Source organism: Rana temporaria, chromosome 10 (assembly GCF_905171775.1).
Source record: "Rana temporaria chromosome 10, aRanTem1.1, whole genome shotgun sequence".
NCBI classification, from domain to species: Eukaryota; Metazoa; Chordata; class Amphibia; order Anura; family Ranidae; genus Rana; species Rana temporaria.
The window spans coordinates 74,176,257-74,191,077 of record NC_053498.1 but is presented as its reverse complement, the minus strand read 5'-3'; the positions used below and the strand labels follow the sequence as shown (position 1 = coordinate 74,191,077).

At 42.8% G+C, this 14,821-nt stretch overlaps 1 protein-coding gene across 15 annotated transcripts in view; it reads left to right on the top strand.

Moving 5' to 3' along the window:
* The window catches only part of PHLDB1 (pleckstrin homology like domain family B member 1), a 185,872-nt gene extending 172,685 nt beyond the window's left edge, over positions 1-13,187 (top strand). For 11 of the 15 annotated variants that reach the window (XM_040325487.1, XM_040325476.1, XM_040325480.1 and 8 more), the window contains 2 exons: positions 9,005-9,043; positions 10,712-13,187. In XM_040325487.1, coding sequence (XP_040181421.1) covers positions 9,005-9,043; positions 10,712-10,852 — 180 coding nt within the window. In that variant the 3' untranslated portion in view covers positions 10,853-13,187. The remainder of the gene's footprint in view (positions 1-9,004; positions 9,044-10,711) is intronic. The other 4 variants (XM_040325479.1, XM_040325482.1, XM_040325489.1 and 1 more) reach the window with 2 other exon arrangements.
* Positions 13,188-14,821: the final 1,634 nt, after the last annotated feature.

Below are 14,821 nucleotides of genomic sequence, written 5' to 3'. Positions count from 1 at the left end.
AACGCGGTGACGTACAACACTACCACATGCCGAGAAAAATTAAGTTCAATGATTCCGAGAATGCGTACGATTTTTGTGCGTCGAATAGCACACTTTTGTCGTCAGAAAATTTGAGAATTTCCGACAGAAAATGTCCGATGGGGCCTACAAACGGTCGGAAATTCCGATCGTGTGTACGCGGCATTAGTCAGACTTTCTGCTCGCTGTTGAAGAGGGCCAATGTAAGGTCCTTGCAGCGTCAACTGTTACTGTCTCGCATTCGATCTGGCAAACTATTGTACAAGTATATGCTATCGAGCACTGAGAACACATTCTGAAAGAACAATAAGTGCATTCTGGGCACTTGATTGTTCGTTCATACATTCAAGTTTTTTTTCTGTTTTTTTTATTTTATTTATTGTTTTCAGCACGTGTCATGTAACGGATTGATGAAAAATAGGAAAAATGCGTGTCCAGTGGGTAGTTAGTACAAGAAAAGTGACACAAGAAAACGTAGTTTTATGCAGCTGTGGTCTACATTCCCTAAGTTTTAAAAGGTAAATGTGGCAGCATTAGCTGATGCCAGTTTTGGGAGTAAAGTTTTAAAGGGCTGCTGTCTAACTGGACTTTATTTATTTATTTATTTGCCCGCCCTGTTATGCCACATCCAAGGAAGAACCGTGTCCTCCAATTAACAAAAGAGAAAATACGATTTTCTTTATACCTCTATAATCCTTCCCATGTGTTTATTTGGAGGACCCCCTCTGCCCCTCCATTATTTAATCAATAAAGCTCACTAATGGCTAGATTCAGTAAGAGTTAGGCCGGCTTATCAGTAGATAAGCCGACCTAACTCAGAATCTACACCGACTTATGTTTAAGCGTATGCTCAAACAGAGATACGCTTAAACATATCTAGATTGTTGCGCTGTCCTATCTTAGATTGCAATATTTCAGATGGCCGCTAGTTGGCGCTTCCATTGCAGTCGGCGTAGAATATGTAAATGAGTAGATACGCCGATTCACGAACGTACGCCCGGCCGACGCAGTACTTTTACGCCGTTTACGTAAGAGCTGGGCCCTAGTTGGAATAGTAATGTCAAGTATGGCCGCCGTTCCCGCGTCGAAATTCGAATTTTTTTACGTCGTTTGCGTAAGTCGTCCGTGAATCGGGATTTACGTATTTTATGTCCACGTCGAAATCAATAGGCCCGTGCGGCATACTTAGCCACAATGCACACTGGGAAATGTAGGTGCCCGGCGCATGCGCAGTTCGCAAAAAACGTAAGGTCAAGCCCCATTAACATACAACATGCCCCCCTCAAACACATTTGAATTAGGCGCCCTTACGCCCGCCGATTTAGGCTACGCCGCCGTAACTTAGCAGGTAAGTACATTGTGAATCATGTACTTGCCTCGCTAACTCACGGCGGCGTAGCTTAAATGCCTTAAGCTACGCCGCCGCAAAGTTGCGGCCATGTACTTGAATCTAGCTATAAGTGCTTAAATTAAAATAAACATTTGAAAATATAAACCCTTTTTTTTGTTTTTGTTTTTCAGTTACGCACTAGGCCAGACCTCACAATTATATTTACATTTTTCATTTTATTTGTTTAACAGATTAGACATTGATCAAAATAAACTGTCTGAGGCCTTTTATTCAAAAATGATGAGGGAAATCACTTTTAAATGATATTGAAAAAGTAATTTTATTTTAGTGTATTTTCACTCTGTTTTACCCATTCTCAATTTGATGTTAATAAATTCACAAGTTTATTATTAAAAAAAAAATCTCACTTTGATGAATTTTTCACTTTGAACTTAAAACCCTGTAAACAAATTATTTGCGTGTGCCGTAATATTTCTTTATATTTGAAAGTTTTCTCCAAGATGTTTTCATTAAAAATGTATTGAAGTCAATAAAACTAATTTGGCCTAACAAATCTGCTTCTATACTTGGCAAGCTGTTTTGTTGCATAGGTGTTGTTTTGGGATTTTTAATATGCCCAAGCTTAGAAAATAGCTAGCAGACTAAGGTAGACTAGCCCCATAGAAGTCTATAGAGCTGTAACATGCCTGTGTGGCCAGGACAGGTGGACTTGTGGTGTTAGGTTAAATAAATGAATGGAGGCCATGGCAGATTGATCTAGGTAAGTATATATTTGTGGAGGGGGAGGGTGAGACCGTTGGCTCAGGGCAAAGGGGCAAAAGGACAACTGAACTTTGTTTTGATGTGTACTTATTCTTTATCTAGGACGGGCGTCACTAAATGGCGGACTGCGCTCCGGTTCCGGCCCCAGTGGCCATTCTACCCGGACCGCAGCCTCGCCTGTGTGTCTCTGTGGCCGGCTCGCCAGCCTGCCAATGCTGCTATATACACAGCATGGCAGGCGCAGCAGGTCTGTGCCGTCTCTGCACTGCCCCCTCCCCACACTGCCTGTCTGCCTTATTCACACAAACATGAATCACGACCGCGCTGGACAATGGGCGGGACTTTTTAAGTTAAAAAGTGGGTGATTGGTTGCTAGGCAGCGGGTCGGTCCCAGCAACAAATCACTCGCTTTTAATGGGAAAGGTCCCGCCCATTGTCCAGAGCGGCCACGCTCCATGTCCTGTGTGAATAAGGTAGGTTTTCTGTGGGGAGGGGGAGTGTTGTGCAGGACAGGACAGGGGTTTGCTATTGAGAGGATTGTGATGGGGGGAGTCCGTCTATGATGGGGGGGGGGGGGGGGTCTGTTACTGTAGGGAGGGGGTTGTTCAGTCTGTGATGGGGGGGTCTTTGAATTTGGGGGGTCCGTCTGATTGGTAGGTCAGTCTGTGATAGGGAGATCTCTGATTGTGGGGGGTTCAGTCTAAGATGGGGTGTTCTGTGATTGTGGGTGGGGTTCAGATTGTAATTGGGGGGGGGTTAAGTCTGATTTGGGGGGTCAGTCTGTGATTGGTGGGTCAGTCTGTGATAGGGGGGATCTGTGATTGTGGGGGGGGGGGTTCAGTCTGTGATGGGGTGGTCTGTAATTGGGGAGGTCTGTGATTGTGGGGGGGGTTCAGTCTGTGATTGTGGGGGGGATTAGTCTATGATAGTGGGGTCTGTGATTGGGGGGGGGGTTCAGTCTGTGATTGGGGGGGGTCAGTCTGTGATTGGGTGGTCTGTGAATTTGGGGGGTCAGTCTGTGATTGGTGGGTCAGTCTGTTATAGGGGGTCTGATTTGGGGGGTCAGTCTGTGATGGGGAGATCTGTGTTTGTGGGGGGTTCAGTCTGTGATGGGGTGTTCTGTGATTGTGGGGGGTTCAGTTTGTAATTGGTGGGGATCAGTCTGATGTGGGGTCTGATTTGGGGGGGGTTGTGATTGTGGGGGGGGGTTTAGTCTGTGATGGGGTGGTCTGTGATTGTGTGGGGTCCATCTGTGATTGGGGGGGTCCATCTGTGATTGGGGGATCAGTCTGTAATAGGGGGTCTGTGATTTGGGGGATCCGATTTGGGGGGGTCAGCCTGTGATAGGGGGATCTGTGATTGTGGGGGTTCAGTCTGTGATTGGGGGGTCCATCTGTGATTGTGGGGAATCAGTCTGTGCTGGGGGTGTCCATCTGTGATTGGGGGGGATCGGTATGTGATGGGGGTCTGTGATTTGGGGGGTCAGTCTGGGATGGGGGATCTGTGATTTGGGGGGTCAGTCTGGGATGGGGGATCTGTGATTTGGGGGGGTTTGTGATGAGGCAGGGGGATGTGATGTAAGGGGGGGGGGGGGCTGAGGACACTGATGTAAAAGGGGTTCTATGATTTCTGCACTGGCAAAACACAGGTCTCTGTTTTCTATGTGTCCTGTTCACATTGAAACAGCGCCCCTGCGTGCTGAGCAGTGTGGTGCAAAATGCATTCTGTTTCTATGCACCGCAACTGATCTGTGCTGCCTAAAAATGAAAGAAATGTATTTTGAGATTTTTATGTCGATTTCGATGGTGTGTGGGTCTTAAAGGTGTGTGCATGTGTGTGGTGGGGGGGGCGCTGTGAAGTGGAGGATATCATGTGGCGTCATAGCACCAATATGACATTCGGACCTCCGCTGGAAGAATTTTTTTCCGACCGGACCCCCGTGAATTTTAATTCACTACCCCTGATCTAGGAGAACAACTCTGTGGTGCACCTTTCCTATGCTCCAACCTTTTTGCTTCTTTGCTTAATGGTTAATCCAGCCACATGTAAGGTCAGAGGAGTAAACCTCAGGTTGTTTTCTGAAGAGTGTGACCTCTTTATGGATATTTCTCCAGATCCGAGTAGAGGCAGATTTTTCCCTCCACAGCCTATATGCATATTTTGGTTTCTCTTTCTCTCTAATCTCTCAATAGAATAAAATAGATTTGATCTATTTATTGTTGTCTGTACCATCAAGTCACTCACGTTTTCCTTCCATTTTTGACTTTTCTGTACAACTATAAAACTGTCTATGAAAGGCCCCATATTCAAACCTATCTTACAGTGAGGGCTTGGTCCCTGAGCAGCCAATATGTGGTCAAAGCATATACAAACTTTGCCCATTTCAGTCTATACCTTCTGTCCTTTTGTAGTTAATCCACATTCTTTATAATTTAGAAGATTTTTTTTTTTTTTACCCTTTTTGTGTTACATTGTGATGACTTGAGGAAACAAATATTTATATTTTTGTTCTAATATTAGGATTATCTCAAATTGGGTTAGTGCATTCAAGTTATTAACACAATGGTGCAATTTTAACCCATTTTGTGATTAAAAAAAAAAATGGCATTGCTTAATAAAGGCACATGTCCTCCTAGAACATCCAACATATTTGTTTGCACCTGAGGATTGATGGACAGAAGAGTTCTTTTTGTTTTTGGTATGGTATTTTTTATTGATTGATTAATCCCCAATGCTGGAGCATTGTACTACATTGTGCTCTTAGAGCCGGTTCACACTGGGGCGACCTGGGATCCGACTTCAAGTTGCCCCAAGTCGCGCGGTCGAGAAAATGAATGGAAGTGAATGTGAGCCGTCTTACTGTACACTACTGAAGTCGCTCCGACTTCAGAAAAGGTTCCTGTACTACTTCAATCCGACTTGTAGGTAACTTGTACCCATTGATTTCAATGGAAGTCGCCTCAGAAGTCGGATCACTGTCTTAACAGAAGCAACAATACAGGAAGATAACATACATTTCTCAGGCAAACCCCTCCCTCCCATAGAGCTGATTGTTGTTTGATTGGCCACTGGAAAGCCTCCTGTCCTGGAGGCGACTTGAAGTTGCCTTGTAAGTTGCCTGATGATTCATACTCAAGTCGTGTCCAAGTTGCCTCCCAAAGTCGTGCTAGAAGTCGTGTTGCCCCTGTGTGAATGGGCTCTTATTGGATGCTCTGTAGTAGGATTGCTACTGATGGCTACTCCAGCAATAACACCCACCCGGGAACCCCAGCAGCTTCTGACACCATGGACCCTCCTAGAATGACACTGGACCAACAAATGTATTTTCAGCATTTATTTACAACAAGACTTGGAATACGATTGATAAATTATAAAAGCAGCTAGTAAGCATTCTATGATGATGGGCTAGTTTACCCACAAGTAGGTTGCTCTGGTGTACTCCAATCATGGGTGTAGGAACCCTTACAAATCTGGGGGGGACAGCATTTTTACTCGCCAGGTATATTCTTATCCAGTAAACTGGGAGTTGCTAGCGGCCGAATAGCGCTGCAAAACGACAGTAAAGCGCCGCTAAAAATAGCGGCACTTTCCCGCTGATGCCTTAGTGTGAAAGTAGCCTTAGGGCCCTTTCACACTATCGGACCGTATGTCCGCATTTTCATCCGTCCGTTTGCGGATGAAAACGGGACATACATGGGTCCCTATGTGATTACGGGTGTCAGCGGATGAACATCCGCTGACACCCGTAATTTGTCCGCCTCCGCAAAGATCCGCATTTGCAGACGGAAGAAATCCTATTTTTCTTCCGTCTGGCGGATCGGATGAACATGGACATACGGTCCGTGTTCATCCGATCCCCCATAGGGGAGAGCGAAGGAAACACAGGGCGGTCCCTGCACAGTGTGCGGGGACCGCCCTGCCAGCTGACAGCTCAGCGGGGATTTTACGGAGGATCCCCGCTGAGCTGTACGGACACACGGAGAGGATCATTACTGATCCGCTCCGTGTGAAAGGGCCCTTAGAGTGCCGCCTAATCAGTGGCAATGAGTGCAGCCTCAACCTCCTTAATGAGTTTGCATTGATTTCAGCATGCATTGCATGGAACACTTTGCACATGCTGAAATCAATACAAACTTGTTAAACAGATCACATTCATTAAAAGTTGATATACAGATCATGATTTTGCAATAAAGTGATCCATGCTGCAAACTCATTAAACAGTCTCCACCTTCAGTGAAAGTTTGCAAAACTTGAACTGTCGCTGAAGGGAGAATGTTGAGTTTGCAGCATGGATCACTTTATTGCAAAATAAAGATCTGTATATCATGATAACAGTATTTTATTCAATTGTACCTTCTGTCCTTTGCAGGGGGTTCCCCTCGTGCTTCTCTCTCTCCTCCTCCTGTCATCAGACAGCCCGCCCCCCCAGGAGAGGAACCAGTGAACAACAGCCGCACGGAGGGGGTGGGCGGAGCTTTAGGCTCCGCCTCTGCCAGTCAAGTTTGTAATCCATTAGTCATCGGCCGCTCCGTACTATCCCCCGCCCTCCACATTGAACTCTGTCTCTCCAGCCCTCTACATTGCCGCTCCCTCCTACTATCCTCAGCATTCGTGAGTATAGCGGCAAAGCAGAGGGCTGGAGAGGCGGGGCGGTATTAGCATTCGTGAGGAGAATAGTAGGAGGGGGCGGCAATGTAGAGGGCTGGGCCACCGCGCTGCACAGACAAAAAAAGAAAGAAGCAAAAAACAGTCTGAGACAGCGCCGCGGCCGTTTTACCTGGGGGGGATTTTACAATACCTGTCCCCCCCGCATTATTTCCTGGGGGGGATGCGTCCCCCCCCATCCCCCCCGGTTCCTACGCCCATGCTCCAATTTGTTTTTTTAGTGCCAGAGATACAAAACCCATATGACAGGACCCCAGGTAACATTCCCTATTTATTTTTTGGCGTGCCTAATTTATTGGATATGACACTTGCATCGACTGAGACGAAGGGGTCCATTTAAAAAACTAGCAGTATGGCCATACTGGAGCCATACCACTGCTTTGAAGGAAATAACTGGACATTAATAAAGAGCCTCACCAAGGAGGGTTCTGTTTCGGCAGTCCCTATGAGGATGTTGGGTCCTTGTGGCTTCGGCTGCTTGGACCAAGATGGGTCCATATGGCTTCGGCTGTATGGACCACAGTAACTCTTTTCCCTGTCAGGAGCCTAACGCCCCGGGGGATCAGAGACGGGTCCTCTTCGGAGGACCACTGACGTATGCACCCGTCGCAGTTTTTTGTGATGTCACTCTTTATGTGTGTGCACATTTTTCCCTGCACCGGGTGGAGTTTTTGGGTTGTGTTTTGCACGCCACAGGCTTTTCAACAGAAAAAAGAGCAGTCATGTGCTTGAAAAATCTTTGGTTCAGGGGCCCAAAGCCAGCTGAGTGCAAGTAAAAAAAGACTGGAGGTGAGCCTGATCGCATGACCTGTCAGTCACGTGACTGGCTGTCCAGCAATTGAGTTCTTTCTGCTGTGTTAAGCAGAGAGAATTCCAAAACCTGCCCCAGGCTCAATGTATGAATTTCCTTTAGTCTGCGTTTTATGAATGGGCTGCAAAATGCAGGTCATGGGATTTAACAATAATAGAAAGTATAAAGCAGAGGGCAGCCATAACTAACCACTATTATAAATGTTTGACCGCCAAAAAAATGGCTTGTTGGTAATATGTACTACAACAGACATACCAATGTTAAGTGCACCTCTCTGTGTCAGTGTGTGTTTGATTCCGCATGTGTAAATGTTATCTAATCCCCAGCATGTTTAATTTGAAATTTTTACTCAAAAGTGGAAATTCAGTGTTTGGTGAAATCCAAGACTCAGGCCCCATACACACCATAGAATCTATCCGCAGATAAATCCCATCAAATGGGTTTCTGCGGATAGATCCTATGGTGTGTACACACCAGCGGATCTTTATCCGCAGATAAATCTCCCCTGGGATGGATTTCCAGCAGATAAATATTTGTCGACATGCACAGAATATCTATCTGCTGGAATCCATTCCAACGGATGGATCCGCTCGTCTGTACAGACTTACCGGATCCATCCGTCCAAAGGGATTCCCCGCACGCGTCGTAATGATTTGACGCATGCGTGGAATTCCTTATATGACAGCGTCGCGCCCGTCGCCGCGTCATAATAGCGGCGATGGCGCGACACGTCATCTGCAGAGGATTTCAGCGCGGATTTCAATGCGATGGTGTGTACACGCCATCGCATAGAAATCTTCTGAAATCCTCGAGAGGATTTATCCGCGGATACGGTCCGCTGGACCGTATCTGCGGATAAATCCTCTCGTGTGTATGGGGCCTCACTCTTAAAGGTCTCTTCTCCGGGATCTGTTGAATATATAATAATTTTCTTACTCTCTCCAGCTATTGTATTGCTATCCAGTCCTTTTTTAGGTGAAAAAATTGTAGTCCAGCTCCATACCTGAAACTTCCCTCAAAATGTAGCCTAGTTGTAAGTCATGGCAGGTAGACGAGCAGAACATTCATCTCATCTGTCTAAAACAGGCAACCCCTTACAGGTCATGTTTTCAGGATTACGTTCACTGTACACTTTGCATTACTCATTAATTACTGCAACTGTTTTCAGTTTGCAAAAGGCAGAAAACATGACCTGTTTGGGGTACCCAAAGACTGGAGTTGAGAAACACTAAGGGCACTGGAGGTATAATAACTATATTAACATACTGGTGTCAAAACGGAATATTTCAGTATAGTTGGTTTACAGGTTTATGCATGTTTAGTCTGTTACTGCATGTATGACTCTGTGCACCTGGTTTATATAATTTTGCACTGAATTCCTCTCTTGTCCTTCATAGCAGATTTCTGACTTTCTCTCTTTACCCCTGTGGAAGGAGGTGGGTGAGAATGTGTATTGGTTTGCTTTACAGTTGCTTATTGCCTAATTCCAGATTTTTTTTATGTTAAAATTGTATGACTTGCTAGCTATGATTTTATATGTGAAATAAATATTTTTACTGGCAACCTGTCTGAATCAGCCAAACAAACCTGTACTGGAAGTGATAGCTGGAGAATTAAAATAGCGAGTGTGATTCGTTTTTGCGTTTCATCACATGTTAATCAAAATGCACCTGTCATGGCTTATAAAGTCTTTAATATTTCAGAAGGTGGTTTATTTCTATTTTAAACTATTTACAGCATACAGTTCAGTGCTGTTCCTTGCTGCTCATTCCTGGTTCATTGTCCTCCATCTTCAGCTATTGATAATTTAACTCCTGTATAAATATAAATCAAATGTAAAGGCGATGGTGCTTAAAATATCAAGGTGAATAATACAAATTGGATGTATGGCGTGTTTAGCGGCAGAATATTGCCATCTGATAAGCAACTACCTCCATCTATGTGTCCCTATATCTGGACAAAGTTTTACCCTATGACATAACCTGGCTGGATGGTTTGCATTTGACCTCTTTTTTTGCGTTTTTTTTTGTGCCTGTAGTTTTAGTGTTATGCTTTAGGACTCTTATATGATGAGACCCACCTTTTGATATAGTCCAGCCTAATTAAGGCTGGTACTACTTATATTACCCAGTTATACTTATCAGATGGCAATATTCTGCCGCTAAACACACTTGAAGCTACATGCAAAGGTCCCAGCCACATATTATACATAAAATACTTTTAGACCTTAAATACTTAACGCTCCTATAAAGAATACACACAAGCCCCTGAAGAAGCGATCTTCGTGAAACATTTAGCACTTAATATATGGTTACATTATAGTTTAAAAAAAGTATTGTTTATTTTCCTATGATTGGTGCCTAGAAAGTAAATTTTTTCACTTTCAACATTTTGATCAATAGACGTTTAAGATGTGGCACTGCGCTACCAAAAGCACCCACAGTCCCATCCTGTGTTGGTGCTTTGATAACGCTAATGCCTCGTACACACGCTCGGGTTTTCCAATGGGAAAAAGTCAGTCGGGAATCCCGACGGGAAAAAAAGAGCTGTTTTTTTTGCTAGCAATTTTTGGCAGTTTTCCCATCAGAAAAACTGCGAGGGAGCATACACACGGCCGGGATTCTCGGCCAAAAGCTCTCATCGCAGTTTTCCCGTCGGAAATCCCAGTCGTGTGTACGAGGCATTAGATTCGTATTACAGAAATGGTGGCTGCAATTTTTAGTCTTTATATCACTTCCTATGTCCCTGGATCTGGGCCCCAGCTTGTAAGCAAAGCCTTGACTTCTACCAAGTCTACAGAAGTGCCCCTTCCCATGCTAAGCTTTACCCTGCATTTTATCTTCCAATTGCTGGAACCTCTACTGGCCATTGAGGATGTAGAATTTTACCGCTGCATGGCAGTTAGGTTTGGCAACACTTCTGAATACTTGCGTCGCTTCACTCTGTATTCTGCATAAAATAGGATGTTTGGTTTTTAGTTCGTCACTTCCATTTTTCCATATAACCAATATTTTTATTAAAACGTTTTTTGAACTGTGTAACCAAGAAACTTGGAAGCAACTTATAAACCACGTTTAATAATTGATTTTGTATTTTTCTTACAGAGCCCCAACCCTGCACTGACATTTTGTGTCAAGACCCATGACCGGCTATATTATATGGTGGCTCCTTCTGCAGAAGCCATGAGAATCTGGATGGATGTAATTGTAACAGGGGCCGAAGGGTACACTCAGTTTATGAACTAATGCGGCGACAATTCCAGCTTTCACCACTCCATCATTCTCCTCAGGACCCAGAAAAAAATAAGAAAACTGCATATTTTCCACTGTTAATATTAAATGAAAATTGTGTGTAATTTATATTTAATACATATCTTCTAAGTAGGTTCAAGCAGTTTATATGGTATGGATAAAAAGGTACATGTCTTTTTTGCTTTTATTGTTTGTATTTTAAATTCTCTATTTAATGAAGCTGCTGTCTACATACATTTTTATTCTTTGACATTTTGTCAACATGTATCTCTGTGCTGATGTATCACTAGCAAATTATAGACAGCTTGTTATCACTGGTTACTACATCGTATCTTACAAGAAACTAGAAAGATAATTAATTGTGTAAAGTATACAGTGCTTTTAAAAGGTCTGGCTACCAGGTTTTATTGTCTTCGTGTCATTGTTGAGTATTAACCACTCATGGAAAGGAGCTTCGAGTCCACATCAGGTTCCAGGGTTTAAAAGGCCTTTGCTATCGTTTCTTTTAAGTGGATCAGTTTGAATTATAACACATTCGTCTTGTATAAAGTTTGGCGGAGTGGTTGAAATTATTCAGAAAGGACATTATGCGGACAATGGGGGAAAAAAAAGCTTGGGTGTGTGAGTTCTTCTAGACCAGGGGTCTCCAAACTTTCTAAACTAAGGGCCAGTTTATTGACCTTCAGACTGGGGGCCGGACTATGGCCAGTGGTAATGGAAATTTTCTTGGCATCAGTGGGAGTAAACATCGTCGTCATTGGTATTGGGGGGAGAAGCAGTACCCTATCATTGGCAGGAATATTGCCCCATCATTGGTTTAATTGGAAGAAACAGTGCCAATTTATTGGTATCATTGGGAGGGGAGGAATAATACCCCATCATCCGTATCAGTGGGAGAAATAGTGTCCCATTATTGGTGTCAGTAGGAGATATTGTGCTTCATTGCTGGTATCAGTTGGCAGAATCGTGTCTTGTATCTTTGGAAGTAGTGACACAAGGGCTGGATAAAGGCAGGCAAAGGGCCGCATCTGGCCCCAGGGCCGCAGTTTGGAGACCACTGTTCTAGACAAATGCTCTATTCTTAAATGGCAAAATACTGAATTGCAAAATAAATGCAGTTATGGTCTATTATTTTGCTAGAATGCCAATTTTGCACATTGCGTTTATTTTATTTTTTTAATAGATAATCGCCTAAAGTAATATGTAAAGATCACAGCAACTGCAGGATCTGAAAAGGTTTAACATTGTATCGGCAATACGATTTTGTGATGCAGTCCAACTAGGTGATCAGTGTGCCAGATTTTGCACCATATGCTATAGTAGGAATTTTGGTTTTAATTCAGCAAGTGGCCACGTTTTCTTTGCCGATTAGGGCACATCCTAAAGAAGTGGAGGTCATATTCAAGCTAGCAGTTTTGGTGCTAAACATTTAGTTCCATAAATCAGTCTTTTACATAGGAATGCTTAATAATAGAGACTGGGAGATTCAAATGATTGCAGGCAGTCTTTTTGAACGATGATTCTTACTTTTGCCAAGCAGACGTTTCTGTAAGGCCCAGGTCTGAAAACTCACATGTGTGGACAAGTGTACACTGTGCACCTAAAATGTGGGCTATATGAAGTAATGGTGTTGCCTACTTTAAATCACTAACACTATGAAAAACACAGGTTTTCACTTGTATGTTCAGATCACTGTTTGGTATTTATTCATCATCTGCCAGTTTCTTATATGACTGTATCCGTTACATATTGCACACATTGAAATATTCAATCAGTAACTTAGAAAAATAGATGAACTTGCCATATGATATTTTAATGCTTTTATAGATTACCCTTTCTATCTTAAATCACAGAACTGAAAATATAGTGTCCTCCAAAAGTGAAGTCTCATTTTCTCCACTGGGAGGCCAATAAATATGGTGTCTGTAGGTTAGAGTACTTGTACCCAATGTTATGACCATGCAATATATATCTATACCTTTTATATAAGAAGGCTATTGACTTCTGTTTGAGATGTGTATATCTTGTATTATTTGACCAACTGTATGGTGCTGCCTTTTTATTTCCAATATTATTTTTTATGACGAGCAGGTCATGTAAGCCCTTTTACCTGCAACAGAATCTGTTATATGCAAATATAGATATGTGTATTTTCTTTCATTTACAGCTCTTATATTACTGCCGTTTTGTGTCCCACGCTTGCAACAGAGCTTGTAAAACTGCCCATGTTTTACAATGGGCACTTTTATGTTATGATAACCATATGCCACCTGTGCCTTTACAATATATGCCAATAAACAGAAACCAGACTTGTTTTTCTTCATTTGTACAAGGAATTCATGCTTCTAAATAATTTTTAAAAAGCCTTAAAGCATTCTATAAAACCATATGTAATCTAAGTTCTGCACAGTGCTACCAATATATTTTCTCAGCAGTTATGCCGCGTACACACGATCATTTTTCGGCATGAAAAAAACGTTTTTCAGCATGTCCAAAAAACAATTTTTTTCCAACTTCATCATTAAAAACGACGTTTCCCACACACCATCTGTTTTAAAAAATGATGAACAAAGCGCGGTGACGTACGACGGCACTCTGAAGGGGAAGTTCTATTCGCCTTGGGGCTGCTTTAGCTGATTCCTTGCTAGTATAAGACGATTTCTGTCTGTTACAACGTGATGAATGTGATTACTCCATTATGAACTGTAGTTTTGCCAGAACGAGCGCTCCCGTCTCATAACTTGCTTCTGAGCATGCGCGGGTTTAAAACGTCGTTTTAGCCCACACACAATCATTTTTCACAACCCGAAAAACTACATTTTTTAAAACGACGTTAAAAAATGTAGCATGTTCGAATTTTTTTTTTTTGTCGTTTTTCAGAAGCCGAAAAATTATGTGTAGCCCACACATGATCATTTTAAATTACATTTTTAAAAACATTTTTTCATGCCGAAAAATGATCGTGTGTACGCGGCATAAGAGTGTTGCTGAACTGCTGAAAGTATTACACAATCTTCTGCAATGTTATATTTGTTGCAAAATAAACACGAGGTGACCTAATTTCCTGTGTGTTCTGCTCTTTTAAATTTAATAAAATGCCTTACTTGGAACATTAGGTGTTAATTGTTAAAGAAGAACTAAACTTAAAGGAGTTGTAAAGGTACAATTTTTTTTTTTTTGCTGAATAGCTTCCTTTACCTTAGTGCAGTCCTCCTTCACTTACCTCATCCTTCCATTTTGCTTTTAAATGTTCTTATTTCTTCTGAGAAATCCTCACTTCCTGTTCTTCTGTCTGTAACTACACGCCGTAATGCAAGGCTTTCTCCCTGGTGTGGAGTGTCATGATAGCCCCCTCTCTTGGACTACAGGAGAGTCAGGACACTCTCTACGTTGCAGATAGAGAAAGAAGCTGTGTGTTGGTGGGCGTCCTGACTCTCCCGTAGTCCAAGGGAGGGGGCGAGCACGACACTCCACACCAGGGAAAATGTCTTGCATTACTGTGTGGCATTATAGACAGAAGAACAGGAAGTGAGGATTTCTCAGAAGAAATAAGGACATTTAAAAGCAAAATGGAAGGATGAGGTAAGTGAAGGAGGACTGCACTAAGGTAAAGGAAGCTATTTAGGAAAAAAAATTGTACCTTTTTACAACCCCTTTAAAGTATAAAGTGATTAGCTAGTACAGCAGCTCTGTCAGTCTGTCATGTGCAATCCTTTACTTTACAATTGGGTTGCCTGACAGGTCTGTGCATCTCCTTCACACCTGATACCTGTCACCTCACACCTGACACCTTCAATCTGATTGGCTATCCAACGGTCAGCCAACTGACACATTCTGCTGTTAATTAGTGGGAATGCTCAATAGCATTCCCAGTATTATTATTTGTTTTTTATTATTCTTATTAATTTTAATTTTATTTGTTTTTTGGCTCTGCGTAACTTCTGCATACTTTCACCTATAAAG